General features: G+C 42.4%; 1 protein-coding gene across 1 annotated transcript in view; it reads left to right on the top strand.

Annotated features, from left to right (window-relative positions):
• The first annotated feature begins 438 nt into the window (after positions 1-438).
• CUNH9orf85 (chromosome unknown C9orf85 homolog) overlaps positions 439-22,487 on the top strand; it is a 50,704-nt gene continuing 28,655 nt past the window's right edge. The window contains exon 1 of the mRNA XM_050159278.1: positions 439-579. Within this exon, the coding sequence (XP_050015235.1) occupies positions 478-579 (102 nt within the window). The 5' untranslated portion in view covers positions 439-477. The remainder of the gene's footprint in view (positions 580-22,487) is intronic.

Genomic DNA, 22,487 nt, shown 5'->3' with positions numbered 1-22,487 from the left:
GAAGCTGACCCGGGCTCCCGGCTGCAGGCGGGCAGGCTCCCCGGCCTCGCCCACCCTCCACCAATCACAAACCGCGCAGCCGAGTCGCTACGCTCCCGAGCCGCGGACAGGCTGGGAGCGTTCGGTAGGAGGCGGGGACTGCGGAAAAGGAGAGCCAATAGGATCGGAGGGTGCCCGCCCCTCCGCCGTGATGGACAGCCGCGTGCGGGCCAATGGGGGAAGTCTAGATTCGAAGAAAAGCCCGACTTGCTCCACGGGTCTGGGGAAGGTTTTCCGCGAAAGGGGTGGGGGTGGTCGAGGAGGCGCAGCGCCGAGCGTGACCGCCGTGATGAGTCACGTGAGCCGAGCCGAGGGATGGGACGGAAAGAGTAGAAGAACTTCCGGGTCACTGTCGGTAGTCTCAACCTGGGGCGGGAACTTCTTACCTCCTCGGTGTAACTCAAGGCTGCACCGGCTGAAGGTGCTTGGGATTTGGTGATGAGTTCCCAGAAAGGCAACGTGGCTCGCTCCAGGCCACAGAAGCACCAGAATACGTTCACCTTCAAAAATGACAAGTTCGATAAGAGTGTTCAGACCAAGGTAGGCTCCTGCCTGGCGTACAGACTGCGATTCCAGGAAAAAGTCCTTGGAAGGGGGAGAGAGGAAATGAGAAGAGTTGGCGAGGGCGAGCGTGGATTGCAGCCCAGTTAGTCTTGGCTGCAGTGCAATCCTGTCTAAAATCCTCTTCCCACGCCCTCTCTTTGACTTGGTTGCGGTCCGTGAATACGTCCGTGAAATGTGGTCAGCACATTTCACTAGTGGCACCAAGATTGGACCTAGGTACCGATGGGGCGGCTGAGCCCTTGGATGCTCCCATGTGGTTCACGCCCCTGCCACAGGAAACTGAAGATTCCCACGCGAGTGTCTCTTTGCCTGTGCGGCGACTGGTTTTTCGAAAACTCCAAGCCCGTAGGTTTGTAGGGAGTACGGTCTTGGCATCAGTGTCCTCACCAACAACGTGTTATTTCAGTTTTTGTTGAGCTTGTAAGAGCAAACTGTTTGGCTTGTGTAAAAATGGTTGCTTGCTGTTTAGACAGTACCCTAATTTAGCAGGACTCGTGTAAACGGGGAGAAAATTCAGACTTGAGGTATGGAAACTAGTGATTTTCTATGGATAGGTACCCTCGTGCCCATAACTAGTGGATAATCTGCTTTCGTCATCCTAGAGACCAGTTTTATATGAGATAACTTAACATTTACATGAGCAAGAGTTCAAATGTCCTAAGTTTGTTTCTGGAGTAATTGAGTAATTTCTCTTGAGCCTCAAATGAGAAATCTGGTGGGATTATTTTGAAGCTAACAAAATAAAGACATAAGTAGTCTAGGACATAGCAGGTGGTCAGCAGGTGATTAATTTTAAAATATTAAGAAAGCAATCTACTTATAGCAGCGTGTGCTCTCTTTTTCTCTTTCTTTGATTCTCAAATGTTTAGTAAGCATCTCTCAAGTGCAGGGCTCTATACCCATGGTGGGGGGGGCAGTGCTCAGAAACAGTGATGCTGTCTTTGTGGAGCTTGTAGTTCTCTGAGTGATCTGGACAGTGATTGAGCAGATTGATCTGTAATTACAAATTTTAATGTAAGTGGCTAAAGGGAAAGGCAGTTCAGTGAAGAAGAGTAAAGAAGGATATTTTCAGTTAGGCCCTCAGAGCACCTTAGGCCAGCAGGCACTGGGTCCCTCCACAAACCTACCACCCACTTGCCCCGTATTTTAGAAGAAATTATGGGGTAGACATCGGCAAAGAAAAATAAATTAATTCACAGTTTGGCCCACACAGCTGTGGGGGTAGTGGAGCGTAATTTCCTCCCACTGACCCTGTAGCCAATGTACAATCCGAAGAGAGCCTTGAAAAGAAGACCAGACTGGACTAGAATAGAATTGCGAGATAGGCTAATCGGTCCTTTCCCGAGAGGAAGGAAGCTGGGAGCCCAGGTTGTCTCAGCCCTCTATTATAGAGTCAGTTTTTAAATTCAAGACAGGCCAGATGAAAATGGAGTGTTAGGAACTTCCTTCTACTCCCACACTGCCTCTACTTGTTTTTAATCTTTTGAGACAGAGTCTCACTCTGTAGACCACGCAAGCAGGACTTGAACTTGCAGTGACTCTCCTGCCTCAGTCTCCTGAGGTGTGTGCTGCCATGCCTAGCTATGCTAGACGCTTATTGGGAAGTTGATCTAGGCAAATATCCGCTTTCCTATTTGAATATGTTCTAGAAGAGACTAGAAGCTTGCTCTAGTCTTCCAATGGCAAAGAGATCAGCATCCCGAGGACCCTTCAGTTCCATGTGAGGATTTTCTAACAGTAAAGTGGTGCGTACCAGGCTTGGTAACCTCCCATTTTCTGAGCTGATTTAAGAGGCCTGTTTTTATGGCCACTGATCGGCAATGTCATCAGCTACTCACAGGCTTGGAAAAGGTGGAGATCAAAAGAGGTTTAAGTCTCACTAAATTGACTGCATCATTGATTGTGTCTAGATATCTTTGTTTCCTTTTCTGGAAGGAGATGGTGTGCAATGAAAATAACACTGGTGTTGTGGAACGTTGTCTTCCGGGAGTGACATGACCAGTGACCTCTTGAACCTTTGGCACCTATGATTACCCATGAGACACCTGCACGGGATTGGGCCCATTAATTGTCTGTCGTGGAGTGGGGAGGGACTTAGGAGGCATCGCCTCTCCCTGAGTGTGTGTAAGCTGTCCATGGTTGGTTGGTGGATGCTGAGGGACAGTTTCTTTGTGGGGTAGCCACACACCAGTTGTCCTTGTTCTTGTAAATAGCCCGTTTTTGTGAGACCGTAATTAAAATTAAGCTCATTGGTTCACTGAGCTCAGCCCGGGGAGAACTGTTTCTTTGGCCTGCTGTTGGTGCCCTGTTTCTTTACCTCCACAGATAAAGGCAGGTTTAGCAGAGAGACCTCACACTGGTTCTACCATTTTTTACTCTATTATACTAGGTTAGTACTATGTCTGCTCTTAACTGTCCAGGTGTTTGTGCGGATCACTAAAGAAAAATGGTTTTAAGAAATAGAGATACAAAAGGCAGGCATGGTGGCTTTTCTAGAGGGCACTGAGGTATATGAGAAGGCGCGAGGAAATGGATGAAAGGAGAGTTCCAGAGATTTGGGGATTGTTTAGATTGTTTTCTTTTAACTAAAAGAATGGAAAGAATATGGATCAGTGAATGAATGGAACTTTTGAACAGAACTGTGCAAATCAGACACCATGTCTTTCTGTCTTTCTAAGATGATGGTAGGAAGTGGGTGTGAAGAATTGCTAATGCCACTAGGCATGGTGGCACACGCCTTTAATCCCAGTACTCCCGTGTGGCAGAGGCAGGCAGATCTCTGAGTTTGAGGCCAACCTGATCTATATACTGAGTTCCAGGACAGCCAGGGATATGTAGAGAGACCCTGCCTCAAAAAGAAAAGAAAAAAAGACAAGGGAGAAGAGGATAGAGAGAAAGAGAGAGAGAATGAGCTAAGCATAATTGTATGATAATCTATGAGGATTTGAAGTTGCTCAAAGCCTAAGAAGTGTATGCTTTTGAAAAGCATGGTAACAAGTTTATAGAGCACAAAGATTACTTTTCTCGAGTCAAGTGTGGCCACTGTTAACAGTTATATGTATGTTGTAGATATCTATGTGTGATATAGCATGCATGTAATAAAGTACAACTTACTTTTTTAAAAATGTGTTCTTTCAAGGCAATCTGTATGCTGGCCTAGAACCACTGGGTAATCTAGACTCTCTTGCTTCTCAATTACCGGTATCACAGGCCTGGGTCACTACACTCAGCTAAGTTTATGGTTTTTAATCATTATAAAACATCGTATAATACAAATGTAGAGTAACTTACTTAACCAGTTTCCTGTGAATAAACACTGAGTTCTTCACAGTTATTTAATGTGTATAGAAAATAAAAAACAAACAAACAAAAAACTAAAACTATGAGTGGTGGTCCATACCTGTTACCCCAGCACTCTGTAGACTAGGGCAAGAAGATTGTGACTTTAATGCCAGCCTGAAGTACATAATGAGACCACCAAACATTGTGCTGGATGCTGAGGGTTTGGGGTAAGAAGGGGCAATATATTACATTACTTTAGATGAACCTTAGATGCTGGGAGAAGTGACTGAAATTAATCAAAAGCCTTTTAAATTTGTCAGCACCTGTGGCTCTAAGATTATTAAAGAGAAGTTGACAAAGGTCCAGAGTCTTTGCTGAAAGAAGGCTCCATAAAGATCTGATGGGTGGGTGGGTAGCTGACGGAATGCCATTCTCTAAAAACTGCTGTTTGTTTTATATGGATAATCAGCGTCGTTCTTGTTAGCATTTCCCAAAGCGTATATTTTTAGGTCTCCAGTGCCATTTTTATGGTCAAGTTGCTTTGGAAATGCTATGCACTGGATCTGACTTTGTGGTGGGGGCAAAGTGTAAATTTATCTCACACTGAGATGAGCACTTCTGACCTCGGTGAGGCAGGAGGATCGCCATGACTTCTAGGCTGTGCTGGACTATGTTGTGAGTGCTATATCATCCAGAGGTGTACGATACTATGATGTGAAACAAGCAAACAAAACCCAAAAAGCACTGGGATATTTGGCAACTTGAACAGATAGTTGCTTGATCAAAACTTCCTTGGAAATGTTTGGTTTATAAAATGTTCAGTGAGCTGATTGGTTATGGAAAACACTTGTAGAACCTGATTGTCATCTTGATATGGAGATGAAAAATGGAAGTCTGTAGCTCTGCTGTCTGGGTAATTTTGGATATATATGTGTGTGTGTGTGTGTGTGTGTGTGTGCGCGCCAATAATGGCTGGTAGTTATATACTTTAATGTGTTATATGTTATGCCTTCTTGCTGCACATTATCTAATCTTCAGAATGACTCTGGGATAAATGCTATAATTATTACATTTACATACTGGGAAATTAGGGCTTAGGAGAGTGAATGGTGTCCCCAGAGTTGCATAATTAGCATGTGGCTGTCCTCATCAATTAGAGAGCTGTGTGGTGAGACTCAGGCAAGGCATCGCTAAGCTCCTTTTCGGATGTGGAGCTTCCCCTCGGTACTGGGGGTTCTTATCTCCTCAGCTTGTTTTCTTCAATTTTGAGACAGAGTTTCCCAGATATATCCAAGTGATATAGAAGATTGGTTCCTTCTGCCTCAGCCTGCTTTGTAACCTGGATTACAGACCTGTGCCACCAGGACCAGCTTTTCTTTGGTGTTTTTGTTTGTACTAGAAGCAATGTGACCCCAAGATTGCCCAGAGCAGAGGTGCGGGAGCCCTTTTGTCATGGCCTGTGGCAGGCTAAGGTGTGCTTTGTCTCCCAGAGGTTCACAGGCAGCGAGGGTGAGAGATGGTGGGGATTTGAAAAGATGGGGCCACCAGGCCGGTGCTGTGCCTAGGAGAAAGAAGTCAGTGTTGGTTTCTCGGTGAGTTCTCTGTCTGCCTCTTACCTTTGACCTCTGCTGTAATCAGAAGGCCCTGAGCTTGTGTGTGACTTCTTTCCGCTGGCTCCGGCTTCATCACTGGGAAATCATCACATCCAAAAGGCATGTATGTGGTCCTCCAACCTTACAGTGCCCTCCTGTAGACCTTCCTCTTTCCTTCGGGTATCAGTTAGTAGAGGTGGTGCTGAAATAAGCATTTCTTAAATATCTTTCCTTGCTGACCTTCATGGAGCACGGACCTCTCAAGTGAAGACATTTTTGCCCCACATCTTCACCTCTCTCCCATTTGCCTCTTTAGTCAGTTCCTCCTCAGTCAAAAGTCCAGATTTGGAAAAATACATACGGTTGGACTCGTGTCCCTCCAGGGGCACCAACCTCCTCCTTCCAGCTCTTCACCAGTGCCTGGCTTACACTCATCATACTTAGTAATCACTTGGTCACTGGGTCTCCCGGGTAATCTTCCAGCATCTGAGCCCACCCTTAGCAGTCTGCTCTCAGGGGCAGACTAGCCTTTACCTTGGCTGCTAACTGCTCTACTCAAACTTTTTTTTTTTTTTGAGGCAGGGACTTTGTCCTGGAATTCATTAGGTAGCCATAGGTTTCAGAGATCCACCTGCCTTTGTCTCCCAAGTACTGGGATTAAAGGCGTGCCCTAACACGCCTGGCTTACTTAGAAACTTTATGGAAAAAGGTGACTGCCACTTATTAACATGCTTCCTTTTCCCTCACACACAACTGTTGTTGTCGTCTGTCTCAGTGGCTGTGTTCTTATCTCCTAATCCTTCACTGTGACTGTACTTCATGTCCTCACATCTCTCCTCGCCAGTCTGTGAGTCAGGCTATAACTCTGCTCCCTTGTCCTTTTTCTCCCTGTGGCATCTCCTTGACAGACTCCTAAACCCTTCTCCAGTCCACCTTCCTTTTTCCACCACTACGTTTACCAAACTCCCTGTGTCCGTCCCTGTGTAGTGTACTTCCTTATTACAAAGAATAAATGTCAGTCTCTCCTGGTTCTACTTTGATTTCTGTTGCTGCGATAAAGCAGTTTGGGGGCAGGGCAGTGATGGTGCATGCATCCCAGTACTCAGGAGGTAGAGGCAGGTGGATCTCTGAGTTTGAGGTTAGATAGCCAGGCTATACAGATAAGCCCTGTCTTAAAAACAACAACAACAACAAAAAGCAATTTAGGGACAGAAGGATTTATTTGGCTTCCAGGTCAGAGTTCATCATTGGAAGCCGTCAGGGCATGCACTGAACTAGGAACTTGAAGAATCGAAACCATGAGGAATGCTGCTTTCCTGCTCACTCGCAGCGCAATGCTTAGCTAATAGCTCTCTTCTACAACACAGGACTACTTGCCCAAGGACTGGTAGCAGTCACAGTGGATGAGGCTCGCCTACCTATTAACAATCAAGTCAGCCCCTAACAGACATGTTCACAGACCAGTCTGCACTTGGTAATCATAATTTCTCATATGACACTATCTCAGGTGACCTAAGCTATGCCAAGTTACAGTTTAAATTAATCAGGACATTCCCTAAGGCCACTCCCCTCCTTTTTTACCTCTCTTGCCTGTCTAGCAGCTTGAAGGCACAAGACTCCTTAATTACCCATTCACCCAATAATAGTTTCTCTATTACCGATGGATTATTATAGATTCTTTAAAGATCTCTGAGAGAGGCTGGAGATATGGCAGTTTGTAGAGTGCTTGCCAAGCACAAAGTCCTAGGTTTGGTCTCCAGCACCACATGAATAGTGTCATGGCATATATCAGTCATTCCAGCACTTGGGAGTCATAGGCAGAAGGATCTGAAGTTTAGGCTTATCCTTGACTCTATAGACTAGCTGGCAAAAACCACACTTGACTGGGTCATTGGTCTTTGTGAAATTGTTGGTAAAAATAGTCATTTGGGTGCCAGTGAAATGGTTCAGTGGGTGTTTGCTGTACAAATCCCGTGACCTGAATTCAGTTCCTGGAATGCGTGGTGGAAGGAAAGAAGCAGCTCTCTGGAGTTGTTTTCTGACCTCTACATGTGCTTCTTGGAATGAGAGTGCCCAATTGGACACTGTCATACACACACAACGGCAATAAATGCCAAGCAAGTCTGTGTACTCTGCATATGTCAGTATAGGTTCATCAGTAGTAAAGAAACGCCAGTCTGAGCATGTTGGTAATGGAATGGGCGTGCATTGTGAGGTAGTGGGTGAGAGGGCTCTGTGCTCTCAGTTTTGCTGTGAACCCAAGACTGTCCTAATATAAGAAGCCTCTTTACAAAAAGTAGCAGTATCCCGTCCTCAGGTTTATCACCCAGCAGTAACTACCTCCTAAACAGTCTCCAAACCATTCTTAAAGTGCATCTTCGTTTGTGTAACTCCAGGGCCTCAGCCTCCTGCTCAGCCTTTCTCCTGAGCTGCAGGATTAAGGGTTTAGTGACCTGCTTGACCTCTGTTCTTGAGTAAAGTGGTGGTAGCAAAGAAAGGACTGCCTTTGTCTCCTCTAGTGCTTCTACCCAGCAGCATTCTCTAGGCTCATTAATGCCTCCACTATCATGTAGTTTCTAAAACCAGAACTAGAAGAATTACCTTTAACTCAGGCTTGTTCTAATGTCCTATGTTTGAGTTGACAACAACACTGAACTCTTTAATTTTCATAATTTCCAACTTAATACTTTTTTATTTATAGCTTCCCTTAGGATACAATAGACACAAAAACAAGGGTGGGTGTGTTTTCTTATGCCTTGGTATGTTGTGAGTGCATATGTATAGAGTATTTTCACCTGTCATTATTTACAAACATTGTTTTTTTAAATTTATTTACTTATTTTTACTTTATGAGCATTAGTGTTTTGCCTGCGTGTATGTCTGTTCTGTGTAAGGGTGTCAGATCTTGGAGTTACAGCTGTGAGCTGCCATGTGGATGCTGGGAATTAAACCCGAGTCCTTTGGAAGAGCAGCCAGTGCTCTTAACTGCTGAGCCATCTCTTCAGTTCCCATATATTTTTAAAACAGTGTTTCTTACGGAGCCTAAAGCTCACATTTTGTTTAGACTTGTTGCCTGGCCTAGGAGTCCCCAGTGCTGGTTAACAGGCACACTCTGCCTCACCTGGATTTCACATGGGTGCGAGGATCAGAACTCAGTTTCTAAATGTTTTGTGATTGAGCCATCTTCTAGATCAGGATTTTTTTTTTTTTTGTCCTCAATACCGAAGCAATGAACATTTCCACAGATGGTATTCAGTAAATATCATATGTTTGACTGTGTTAAGTGCCTTGACAAAAAAGGCACCATTATAATTTAAAAATAAAATGGGAGAAAAGGAACAACTGATAAATTAGAATCCTGAAAGATCTTGGGGATTCAAGGGTTAAGAAATTGAGTAGAGCCAGGTGGAAGAATCTGGGCTGTGTTAGTTACTTTTGTATTGTTGTGACAAAATTACCTGACAGAAACCTTTGACGGGATGAAGGACTTGCTTGGACTCTGCTTCACTGGAATTTCATTACACTGTGGCAGGGAAGTAAAGGGAAGTAATGACCGGAGCAGCTTGGTTCATGACAGCTGGAGTGTGTGGTGAGGCTCCTTGCACAAGGGTAGACCAGGAGCAGAGAGAGTAGCCAGAGCCAGGTGTGGTGGTTTGAATAGGAATGGCCTCCATAGACTCATTCATGTGTTTGCATGCTTGGTCATAGGGAGTGGCACCATTAGGAGGTGTGACCTTATTGGAGAAGGTGTGATCTTGTTGAAGGAAGTGTGTCATTGGGGGTGGGCTTTGAGGTCTCAAATGCTCAAGCTAGGTCTAGTGTGACTATCTCTTCCTGCTACTTGTAGATCAAGATGTAGAACTCTCAGCTACCTCTCCAGAATGTTGTCTGCCTGCATGCTACCATTGATTATAATCGATTAAACCTCTCAAATCATAAGCCATCCCCAATTACATGTTTTCCTTTATAAGAGTTGTGGTAGTCATGGTTTCTTTTCACCTTTGAAGCTCTCGCTGCTAATGACTGCTTCACCATAGTCAGATCTTATGCCTCTCTCCACAGCCTTCAAAACAGTGCCACAGGCTTGAGACCAAACATACAACATTAGTCTGTGGGGACGTTTCAGATTGAAACCGTAAATGGCTAGGACGAGTTCTAGGTCAAGGAATGGAATGTGTTTCAGGTATGTCCAGACCACAAGGTCACATGTGGACAAGGAGATCTGTGAATGCAAACTTACTTGAAACACAATTTATTTTATTGTCTGATTTTTGTGTGTGTGACTCAATTGTATGGTTCCAGAGCATGAAGTTTGTAGATGACATCATGTTAAGGTTTCGACACTCCTTTTAGATTAATCTGAAAATGAAGCCAAATTAAAAGGATCAGCTAATATTATTACTCCACGCAGTCTTTTGAATACAGGACTTATTATCTTTGAGGAAAAATTCCTGACTCAAAAATGCTCAAGTAAATGACTAAAGGTCAAAGAGTACACAAAAGAGTTTATTCCTCATCCAAAGCAAGAATACCAGCAGATACCTATGCTTATTGCCAGAGTGAAGACAGTCCATGGACTCTCATGGTCTTGGTGGACTCATCTGTACTGTAAGTGCTTGGTAGGGTTGTGCAAATGCCCTTCTCAAGCCTGACCTGGTCTTAAGCTTTTGTAAATGGTATTCCAGGCCTTCATCTTACTAAGATGTTTGCCATGGCCGTTTGCTACTCACTCAGCTGTGCTTTTCCTGGCTCATCCTGCTTGGAATAGTTCTCCTTCCCTGTCACATGTATTACCCTCACCATGCATATGATGCATGTCTTATTCGTTACTAGTGTGCATATCTTCTTCCTTTTTCTCACTCGTATACACAAATGCTATCTATTGCCCACTGATGGAGGGTCCAGAGTTTAGAAAAAGCAGCTCATTGTATATAATATATACTGGTCTATGTGAATCCACTTTTGTGTTGAGCCTCTATTGTGTGCTAAACACTGATAATGAGTAAGATATGTATTCTCCGTTCTAATCTCAGTCTAGCAACTGAGATTGAAAGTAGAAAAATTACATGTGCAATGTTTTTTACTTAATAAACTTCTATTGAAGTATAACTTATATATAGAAAAGTATATACATCATAAAGCAGTTTAGTGAATTTTTACCGATGATGTCATGTAACTTTCTAGAACCCATTTCTCCTGTTCAACATCAATCCTTTTTCTCGAATGTATCTCTTAAGGAAGTATGAACTATTTTTTCAATGAACTTTGAGTCAGCTTGGAACATACCATACAGAAACAGTGTTTAGGGATGTGGAACAGCATTCTAATGGATCTTCACTGTTCGTGTGTACATTAAAACTTCAAGTAATTCTCCTTTGGCCAAAAGGAATGCATGTGACTTGATTTTTCCAGCAGAGGCCAATTTATCCTTTTTTAAACCTGGACTTTCTTTTAGCTTTGGAGATGAATACATAACAAAATCCTAACTCGTGATTTACCTGTATCTTCAGGATGTAAAAGGATAATTCAAAACCCTATAGTAGATCGTTCTTTAATATCTTATCAAGTTTTTCTAGTTGGAACAGTTAGGTTCACACTGTAAATTTAACGTAACTATTCAGCTTTTTGGAGGAACAAAGTTGTATATTTTTTGTTTGTTTTATTTGGATAGAGTCATATGCTACTAACAGGAAGAACTCTTGTAGATGATGGAGCTGTTTATGTGTTTTAAATTATGGTTCATCACTGGAATTCTATTACGTTTATATAACTCACACCCAGTTTTGAAGGTCATTTGATATTGTAGGTCATTTACAACATCTTGGGTCTGAAATTCCAAGCTAAGCTAGGGATTACTTTAAATGTTTTGTTGTTCTGTGAAGATTTATATGTTATTAAATACTCAGCCCTTTTCTACCAGGTGGCTGATTTGTTTGTCTTGAGATTACTCATGTCACTGAAGTCATCAATTTGAGTAATCTAATTGACATCAGGGTATATACTTGAGTAGTGAATGTTCAGTATGCCATCAGGCACCTCTGTCACAGGGTCTGTAGTAATATGATCTCAAGTTTCTTATAAACTGGATGACATGATGGCACTGTTTTTTTTTTTTTTATAAAGTTTTAAGAGCCATATGGGGTAAGTTATCATCAGTTATCTGTATAAAAGAGAACATTGTGGTTGTTTTTATGTATGGAATGTATGGGTAGTTATTTGATCCTCATATGGTCAGCTGTTCCCTGGGATGTTTAAACAAAGTCGTGGCTTACTGTGGTTTCTAACTCTAATTTAAGGTTTCCCTAGGGATGTGTTTATTAAGGCTTGCTTTTTGCTGTCCAGAAAAAAAAATATTGATGTTTCTAATTCAAAATGGTTGACTGAAAACACTCCTCCCCACCAACTCAAATTTCAGTGGAAACTGTGACCTTTGACAATTGAAAAAGATGCTTCTAGCAAAGAACATTATGGAGAGTGCCACAAGACAGGAAGTGTCATGAAGCCAGAGGCAGCTGTCCTCTACCTGGGGAGAACTAAGGAGGAATTCCGCAAGATGCTGGAAAGCTGAACATATGCTTGACTGAGACTCCTCACAGAGGTGGTGGTTTTTGACAAAGGTTACATCATTTATAAAAAGTGAACAAGTGCTTTTTTATAGTTTAAGTGTGGAGACCTTTATAATACATATCCTAAGCAGATAAGCAAAAATAAAATCTTGTCTTTATAATTAAAAAATCGAGAAAACGTATAAGGCATAAAGCAGATAAACAACTCCTAAATTTACAACTTTGTGATGTAATATGGTTGGAAGTCAAGGTTTTTCTGATCAGATTTCAGAATAATGCAAAGACAAAGTCAGAAGAGCTTTTTATTTAATGTGGGAGAATGCCACGGAAGAGAGATGCGGGTACGTGGGAGCCTGTACCTGGAAGCAGCATGAATCCAAAACTAAGCTCTGACCTCTCGATCAAAGGCAGGGATTATAAAATGTGAATCCTCTTCCAGGGCAGTCGTGATTCTCAGGTCTGTGTCATCTGTGCGGCACTGCCCAGCAGACCTGTCCCTGGTGCAGTGGGGCCAGTGTGCTCACCATGTGTACCTTCTGAGAATTGAACTTTAACTTCATTTAACGTAGCTGCCTGCAGTTGGTGGCTGCTGTATAGCATAGTGCAGATCTGGGTTTGCATACATAGGCTGGGCAGATTACTCGTCAGCTTTAAACATTTTAAGAAAACTCCAGCTGCGAGTTGCACAACTGAGGACTTTATCTCTTGTGCCCAGGTAAAGGAGCTAGGCAGGATTCTACAAGAGAGGGTGTGTTTCATATTGTCAGTGACTAAAAACTTCATAAAGTCCCCCAAACAGAGACAGACATCTAGAAGTCAAACACCGCATGCTGGTTGCAGTTTAACCTCCTAGTAGGATAGCTGTGTGACAGCCATGGACAGGCCTGAAAAATGACTGTGTTTGTGATTTGGGGATTACACTGATAGATTGTTTAAAACGTAGAAGTCCAAAGTAATGAAAGTGAGATGGAACCCGAGATGTGAAGGACCTCGCTGAGCAGCTGGTGTGTGCAAAGAACTCACCCAGAAGGCAGAGACAGTGAGAACGAAGATTTCCTCTAGGACCGACAAAGGCCTCAAAAGACTTTAGATGGAAGAATCTGTCAAGCGCTTTACAAGAATATTGTGGCGAAGAGATATCATTGGAGTGAGGTGTTGAGCTCACAGGGATAGGGGTGAAGACTCCTAAAAAACACATAGAATCTCCTAGATTTCAAGGCTTTAGGTTTCTTAACATGGCCAGTGGATCCGTGTCTACAGAACTTTATATAAAGGGAGTCTTTTTTTAAAGATTTATTTATTTATTGTATATACAACATTCTGCCTTGATGTATGCCTGCACGCCAGAGCAGGGAGCCAGATCTCAGCACAGATGGTTGTGAACCACCATGTGGTTGCTGGGAATTGAACTCAGGACCTCTGGAAGAGCAGCCAGTGCTCTTAACCTCTGAGCCATCTCTCCAGCCCCCCCTAAAGGGAGTCTTTTTAATTTTGAATTCTTTGTAGTGCTGAGCTGTGACTTAGATGTCAGAGTTAAAGAAACACCCAGAAGAAAGGCATAATGATGTATGTCTGAAATGCCAGAGGTTGGGGCAAGGGGATTGTGAGTTCAAGGCCAGTTTGCCAAAAATATACAAGACCTTGTATCAAAACGTGAAGTATAAGCCAGGTGGTGGTGGTACATGCCTTTAATCCCAGCACTTGGGAGGCAGAGACAGTCAGATCTCTGAGTTTGAGCTAGTTCCAGGACAGGCTCCAAAGCTACAGAGAAACCCTGTCTCGAAAAACTAAAAAAAAAAAAAAAAAAAAACCACAACAACAACCTCAAAAAACCATGAAGTATAGTACTGGTGTTGTATTATGTCATACAAGAGAGCCAGAACTGGAAGTAAAATATCTAGTTGCAGATTTCAGCTCACCCTAAAAGCTAAATAAATGGCGGCTGAATATTGGATCTGTTTTAGGGAAGTAGAAATGCCACAAAGAGGAAGCATCAATAGTGCTAAGGCACTCTTTAGGGCTTACTGTCAGCTGCAGCTTTAGTCTGTGCTAACAGGTCGGAGGAAGACAAGAACTGATTGACTGGCTGGACGATAAGGATGCCGTATAAGAAAAAAGAGTGAACAATTAAACTGGAACTCTCTTTTATATTATTTATTATTTATCTGTGTGTGGATTTTATTTGTGTGCACATGTATGAATATCAGAGGATGTTACATGGGAGTCAATTATCTCCATCCACGGTGCATGTTTTTGAGCTCACACTCAGATTGTCAGACTTGGTAGCAGGTACCTTTATCAGCTGAACCTTCTTCTGGCCCGAGAGTAGCAGTTTTTTCTTTTTTAAAATATTATTTTAGTTTTAACTTATGCGTTTGTGTGGGGGGGTGTGCGTGCATACACGGATATGAGTACAAGTGCCTTTTGAGGCCAGAAGAAAGTTTTAGGTTCCCCAGAATTCGAGTTATAGATGGTTGTGAGCTATATGACATTGGTGCTAGGAACCAAACTTGGGTCCTCAAGAGCAGTGTGCACTCTTAACATCTCTCCAGCTCTCCGAAGACTTCTCATAGTAAAAGTTTCTGGGATATTTTGTTGTTTTGGTGGTGGTGTTTTTTTCTTTTTCTTTTTTTATTTTTCCATTCAAAAATTTACACTTCCTCCCCTCCTCCCATTCCCCTCTTGCTCCCCCTTCTACTCTCCTCCCTCCCCTTCCCTCCTTAAGAGAGGGCAGGGAACCCTGCCCTGTGCGAAGTCCAAGGCCCTCCCCCCTTCATCCAGGCCTAGGAAGCTTTGCATCCAAATAAACTAGGGTCCCAAAAAGCCAGTACTTGCAGTAGAACAAGTCCCAGTGCCTTTATCAATGGCTTCTCAGTCAGCTCCCATTTACAGCCACATTCAGAGAGTTCGGTTTGATCGCATGCTCATTCAGTCCCGGTCCAGCTGGCTTTGGCAAGCTCCCATTAGCTCAGGCACACTGTCTCAGTGGGTGGACCAACCCCTCGTGGTCCTGACTTCCTTGCTCATCTTCTCCCTCCTTCTGCCCTTCAACTGGACCCTGAGGGTGGTGGTGTTGTTTTTAAATTAAGTTGCTGAACTGAGGATTAGAAATAAATTTCAGTTGAGTTAGGACAGAGTTAAAGTGCTGGGCTGGGGTTTTATCTCAGTAAGAGGGTGCTTACCTGGTATGCTTGAGATCCTGGGTGTGAACTATAGTGTAATATTGTTCCTATATTCTAGCATTTGTTTCTATTACTTCTTAGTTACATGCACATGCTTGTTTCTCTCTGTGGGTATGTGCACGTGTGTGATGGTGCCTGCTGAAGCCAGAGGGGTCAGATACCTCGGAGCTGGAGTTACAGGTGCTTGTGAGCAATCCAGCGAGAGTGCTGGAGACCAAGCTCAGGCTCTCTGCACAAACAGTATGCTCTTAATCATCAATCATCACTCCAGCCCCAGTCTTAGTATTTAAATCAGGAATTTATCCTCTCTTGTAGACAAATCACCCCATTTGTCTTTATCAAGTCACACACCTTTCGGGAAAGGCTGAAGCATCATGGCTTCCAGGTTATCTTTCCTGGTTCTGTTTGTGTTCGAGTATTATTTCTCGTTTTACTCTCCGTAGCGCTGTAAGGAGTACTAGAAAGGAGCTGGTGTTGTAAACGACGTCTGTGCATCTCTGTAGACGTCCATCTGAAACCTTTTGAAGACTTCAGCTGAACAGTGGTCACAGCATAAAATGTCTTTTCCATCCTATAGTGCATTACAGATTTGTCACAACAGCAGAGACGCTTTATTCCTGGAGAGCTGAGTGCCATATGAGATGGTAGATTTTTCAGGCCTGAAGGTTGTGAATTAGCCTGGATTTGTTGTCTAAACCCTCCCGAAAACACCAGCCAGTCAACCTCTTGTTTTAAATGCCATATTAACTCTTCAGACACTGCTTGCTCTTCACATTGACTTCATATGCTTTGCTTTAGTTTCTCCAGTGGGATTTTTAAGCACCGTTAGAGAAGAACTGAACATGATAAATCTTTGGAATCTTTGAGGTACCATGTGCAGTGCCAGATACTATTAGTTTTTACTTTTTTGAACTGTCTCCATGAACAGAGATGGGCATGGTACATGCTCTCTCTAATGCTAATCCATGACACATTTATAGGTTGTTATGTTGGAAAGAGCCCTAAATTTAGAGCCACAAAATAAATAAATAAACCTAGCAGTCTGCTGGCGTGACTACTGAGTCACTCTTTATACAGCCCTACATGAGTTACATCAACTCTGGAAGTTAGAATAACAGTAAATAACAACACTGCTTTCTTTACTCAATTCACGGATGATTTGAAAAGACAAGGAAAAGGATTGTAGTACAAACTGGAAATATAGGAAAACTCCAGGAATAAAATGTTGCATTCCTGTAGTTATTTTAGATAATCAACATTCTTCATTAAATCTACTTTTACTTCTTGGCTTTATTCATTTTCTCAAAAATATCTTTGTACTGTTTTTCTTTCAACAAGAAAATGTTCTCAACTGAACATTAATTAGGGAAGTCATGTGAAAACTGAGCTTTAAACCAAATGAATCACAGAATAAACCTAGTTTTTCCCACTCGGGTGACTTAACTCTTCAACCCATTACCAGTGATATAAATGTGACCAGAATAAGGCAATTATCTTTGAAGATATTGCTGGCGTCCAGGTAGTAATTGCTCATTTATTATTGCCCCCAAGTGTGTGATTAAATGCATAGATTTATATTTAAAGATAAGTCATTAGGTTTGTGGCTTGCTTATGTGTTACTTACGTGAAAGAGTTAAATTCACACATTCTTAATATCTGCCATTAGAATGGAAGGGCTATTCTAGTCTGTTTAAAAGCTGTCCAACAGTAGTCACGAGTTTGTCTCTTTAAAGATCACTAACTTGGGGCATACCTTACTGGTTGGACAAGATCTCAGATTGTGACTAAGTTCTAATGAGTGGTTGTAAAAACATGTGTGTTGCCTTGTGACACTTCCATATTGCTGTTTGAGTTGGGCTCATTGCATTCTAGTTGAGTTGTACACAGGCTAGTCCATGTTGCTCACTGTTACTGACCCTCCATTGTTTAACTGTCCTGAGGGATTGATCTGTGAGCAACATGGTAAACGGGTGTAAACATCCTCCTCTTTTAGAATATTGCTTACTGAAGGTAATATTTTATTCTCTGAATTAACTTTTCTAACTTTAGAATTTTGTTTTGGTTCTTTAAACAAATAATTTATACTGCGAAGGTTACCGTAGGTTTGACCCTATTAGCAAAGTAGCTAGCATAGCAGTATACCAGTTTTAATATCAAGTTATGATATCTTACAAGTGGCAGTGTGTATGTGTCGCATGAATTCTAGTTGGTCTTAAATAATAATAAAAACCCAAAGTCAGTGGCTGGAGAGATGGCTCAGTGGTTAAGAGCATTGCCTGCTCTTCCAAAGGTCCTGAGTTCAATTCCCAGAAACCACATGGTGGCTCACAACCATCTGTAATGAGGTCTGGTGTCCTCTTCTGGCCTGCAGACATACACACAGACAGAATATTGTATACATAAAAAATAAATATTAAAAAAAACCCCAAAGTCAGATATAGGGGTTAATGCTGAAGATCAGAGAAGCAGTGTGACCCGCCACTAGAGAGACCTTTTACCTCCACCAATGCTCAGAACGAAGGGGCAATCTTGTCCTCAGACTTCATCCCCACACTCAGACTCAGGGACGATTCTCAGACTGCGACTGTCTCCACCAAACCGCAGACTGCCTGAGTACCTGGTCCCGTCCATCTTATATTCTTTTTTCCCAGCCTTATCGCTCCTGTCTCACCTCCCTAGTGCTGGGATTAAAGGCATGCGATCCCAAGTGCTGGGATCACCTTTGTGTGAGCTGTTTCTCTTTTAGACAGATTCAGTCTTGTCTAAAAGACCAGGGTGGCTTTGAACTAACGGAGATCCCTCTGCTTCTGTCTCCTGAGTCCTGGAATTAAAGGTGTGTGCCACAACTCCACAGCCTCTAGTGGCTTAGCTCTGTACTCTGACCTTCAGGCAAGCTTTATTTGTCAAAACATAAACAATATGACTACATGTATGCTCTGCAAAATTGGGTGCAGTGTTTCTTATTATTTCATTCCTAATACATGGAAAACCTTGAAAGCTATGGGGGACACTTTCCGTGTTTAACTTAATTCCATGTTCTAAGACTAAACTTATCTTTTTATGAGTTTATTCTCTGATGTTCCTAATTATTTTTGTGACCTCGAGTAAATCTCTTAATCTTCTGAGCGTCAGGTTTCTCATCTGCTAAATGAGGATAATTAATGCCACTCCAACCACAGGAATGTCGTAAAAGTAGCAAGGAGAATTTTTATAAAGGATTAGCATGTGGTTTATGAATTTATGGTAGCAGTCTTTTGTATTCAACTTATTATTCTAGTGTTCTTTTGATAAAAATTAACAATGCTGGTTTCCTAGTTGCTGTGGTTTGAATGTGAAGTGTCCACCATAGGCTTGTGTGTTTGAACGCTTGGCCCCAGGTTTTGCTATTGGAACCTTGTGGAACCTTTAGGAAATAGAGCCTCATTGAGCTCATCACTAGGGACGAGCCTCGAGGATTTCTGTATAACTCTATTAACACTTGTCCATCCTCTGTTTCTTGTCTGCCAAGTTGTGAGCTGAGACCTAGCTGCACATTCCTGCAGTCCTGGATGGCCAAGAAATGAGCAAGCATCCTTTGACAACACATATTGTTTATGATAGCTAAAACACAGGAGAGCCACAAAAGCCTACAGAGGCATGACTGGATAAGCATGGTATATTAGCATATATGTAGTGGAGCATTGTTAGTATTTTTAAGGACAAGAAGTTAGGGCATTCTGCATCTGTAACCCTTGAGGATACTGCTAAGTGAAATAAACCAGTTACAAAATGACAAAAGCTTATATTTCCATTTATATAGAAATATAAAGTAATTAAAGAAAGTTTGTGGGGTTGAGGGGAAGAAAGATTGAGTCACTGTTTAATAACTTGCAGGATGTAAAAAGTTCGGCAGATGTATGGTATTATCAAAACAGGAATTTAGCAAACTCTCTAGAGCTGGGCGGTGGTGGCACACGCCTTTAATCCCAGCACTTGGGAGGCAGAGACATGCAGATCTCTGTGAGTTCGAGGCCAGCCTGGACAGGCTCGAAAAGCTAGAGAGAAACCCTGTCTTGAAAAACCAAGAAAACAAAACAACAAAACAAAACAAAAACCAAACTCTCTCTATATATACATACATATGTGTGTGTATATATATTCCTCTGGTGCTGGGAATCTAAGGGAGCACCTTGCATACTCAGCAACTCTCCCTCTACCACTGAGCTGAGATTCCCCAGCTCTGCTTACTCACTGGTAAGGAAAACAAAGATAGGATGTGTAATGTAACAAACAAACACTTCCACAGGATGCCGGCAACTAGCCATTTCACCTTTTTTCAAACTGTTTTCTACTTCTATTTGTGTGTGTACGTGTGTGTGTGTGTGTGTGTGTGTGTGTCTGTCTGTCTGTCTGTCTGTCTGTCGGTCTGTCTGTCGGTCGGCCTGTCTGTCTATGAGTAGTGTGTCAGTGCCCTGGGAGATTCCCTGGAGCAGGAGTGACAGGCAGTTGTGAGTCATGCAACATGGGAGCTTAGAACCAAACTTGAGGCCCGGAAAGAACAACAAGAACGCTTAACCACACAGACACCTCTCCAGCCATATATAAATGACAGATATTTAACAGAGAGAAACAGATAAATAACTCTTGGTAATTGAGTTTTCTTTTTCCAAGTTTTTTGCCTCCTGTGTTTTGCTGTTCACTTGCTTTGCTTTGTTTTTTTTTTTTTTTTTGGAAGGGATGTGGATCAGCTTTAGAACCTTGTATTGTTAGGGATCATGACCATGCTGTGTCAGAAACACAGGCAGGCATGCTTTGCACTTCTAGGAGATCAGAATTTATTGGATAGCAATAAATTCACAGGGTATGGCAGGCATTTGGCAGATATTTTTGTTTTCCTTTAGTATCCATGGCCAAGGTGATGAAGGAGTAAAAAGTGAGCTGGAATTTGTTTACTGGAACCGTGGGGGAGCCTTTTAAAAGATAGCATTTGGGACAGAGAAAGAACAGATTTGATTGCATCAAGGCATCAAGGGTTTCTGCAGGAGAACTGCTGCCTTCTGTGCAGTTGGCCACATCTGATTCTATCCCATTAGTTAGAATGGAGTCTCATTGCTAATGCTGAAGCTGAGCCTTCAGGTGACCTTGAATAAACACCCTGAGAAAAAAGGGTGAATGCACTGGCCCTGCCTGAGAAAGAACCCAGAAGTCTCAGCCAGGGTTCCTCGAACGGACTGATGGGTTGAAGATCTTTGAGGTTCTTCCTTGTAAGCTAAACCTTACTTTCAGGAAAGACCGAGCATCCCCAAGTGGAACTATGGACACTGTCGATGTTTACAGTGAAATCTGATAGAGAAAAGATTTGTGACTCGGAAACCAGAACTACAGATGTTTGTTTCTATTCAGAGTGGGTTTTTTTTGGATTATTTTCTTGCTGAAAATGTCCTGGAGTCAGTTGTGAAGTTAGCTTGGAAACCATTGAAAACACGAAGTAAAGCTGTGCTAGCCATTTTAAAATTTTAAGGCAGATTTCCCTATTTTGGGTAGTAACAGTTTGTGTACTTGTGTTCAGTGTCTCATTGTTCCTTCTTATTAAAAAAAGTATTTTCTGGCTGGGGATGTAGAGTGTTTGCCTAACATTCTCAAGGCCTTAGGTTTGATCTCTGCCAGTGAGAGAGGGGGTATTTTCTTCTATTTGTTGCATGCTTTCCTAAATTGGATCCGAATGGAAAGAATCAAAATCCCCAGAGTTTCCTTATTCAGGCTCTTGTTAGTCCTTTTCAAGCCCCACTATGTTAATTCTTGAGAATGGAAAGGTGTTGGAGAGGCCGCTAGTTTGTTTCCCGGCCAGCCTGACTCGAAATAATCACTCAGAAACTATTATTTGCAATACTGTTTGACCAATAGCTAAGCATATTTTTAGCTAGCTCTTTTATCCTTAAGCAGCCCTTCTTCTTCTCCATTAATCTGTGTATTGCCATGTGGCTGTGGCTTACCCAGTAAAGTTCCAACTAGTGTCTGGCATCTGTCTCTGATGGGGGCTACATGGCTTCTCCCTGACTCCACCTACTTTCTCTATAAATCTCTTTCAGCCTGGCTTTACTCTGCTAAGCCATTGGCTGAAAGCAGCTTCTTTACTAATAAGACATATTCACAGCATACATCACCTCCCACATCAGAGAGGTGTCTGTGTGGTTAAGCATTTTTGCTGTTCTTTCCGGGCCTCAAGTTTGGTTCTAAGCACCCATGTTGCATGACTTACAACTGCCTGTCACTCCAGCTCCAGGGAATCTCCCAGGGCACCAACATACATGCGGCATATACTCACAGACAGACAGACTGACAGACACATACACACACATACACACGTACACACACAAATAGAAGTAGAAAACAGTTTGAAAAAAGGTGAAATGGCTAGTTGTCAGCATCCTGTGGAAGTGTTTGTTACATTACACATCCCATCTTTGTTTTCCTTACCAGTGAGTGAGCAGAGCTGGGGATCATCAGCTCAGTGGTAGAGGGAGAGTTGCTGAGTGTGCAAGGTGCTCCCTTAGATTCCCAGCACCAGAGGAATAAAATGTGAGTTAAATGAAGTGGCTGCAGTGGGTTTCCTCTACTACAGCAGGGATATACCAGCACATTTTGCTACCTACAGGCTAGTGGTTTGATAGTGTCTATATGAAGTTCCTCAGTGAAAACCCAAGTTATGTGCTTGACTGCCAAAATAAGCCAGTTTTTGCACAGGCCCTCCCTGTTTAATTGGAACTGAAGATAGATCTGCCAACTCAGTGAGACAATTGTCCATTGTTTGGAATGACCCAAACTCATTTTATATTCAGTTTCCTGGTGAAAATGGGAGTATTATTGCAGATGATGTTGAGTAAACAAGGAAAGTAGGAAGCCAACATTCTTGGCTTCGAAGAAAGAGACTTAGGTCATGGGCTCACTGAGCAAGAGGAACCTTCTGAAAACTATGTACATTTTGCTTCTTTCCTATTTGTGTTTGAGACTTGTGATAAATTTGGAGTAAATAAAAGAAAGATGGACTTTGGGGGGGGGGTGGAATGCTATTTTGTCCCATAATAGAGATGTGCCTCACTTTATGCTTTAGGTATCTTTAACTAAGATGATACATGTTAAAACCAAACATTTTTGTATTTGGTACATACATGCAAATTATGTTTTAGAATACTGGAGTGTATTTTGCTCAAGGAGACCAGGCTGGTTTTTTCTTTCTTTCTTTCTTTCTTTCTTTCTTTCTTTCTTTCTTTCTTTCTTTCTTT

Source organism: Alexandromys fortis, unplaced genomic scaffold (assembly GCF_014885135.2).
Source record: "Alexandromys fortis isolate MF-2015 unplaced genomic scaffold, M_Fortis_MF-2015_v1.1 scaffold_10, whole genome shotgun sequence".
Classification (NCBI taxonomy): domain Eukaryota; kingdom Metazoa; phylum Chordata; class Mammalia; order Rodentia; family Cricetidae; genus Alexandromys; species Alexandromys fortis.
Note: the sequence above shows the minus strand (reverse complement) of the source record. Positions and strands in the feature narration are given on the sequence as shown.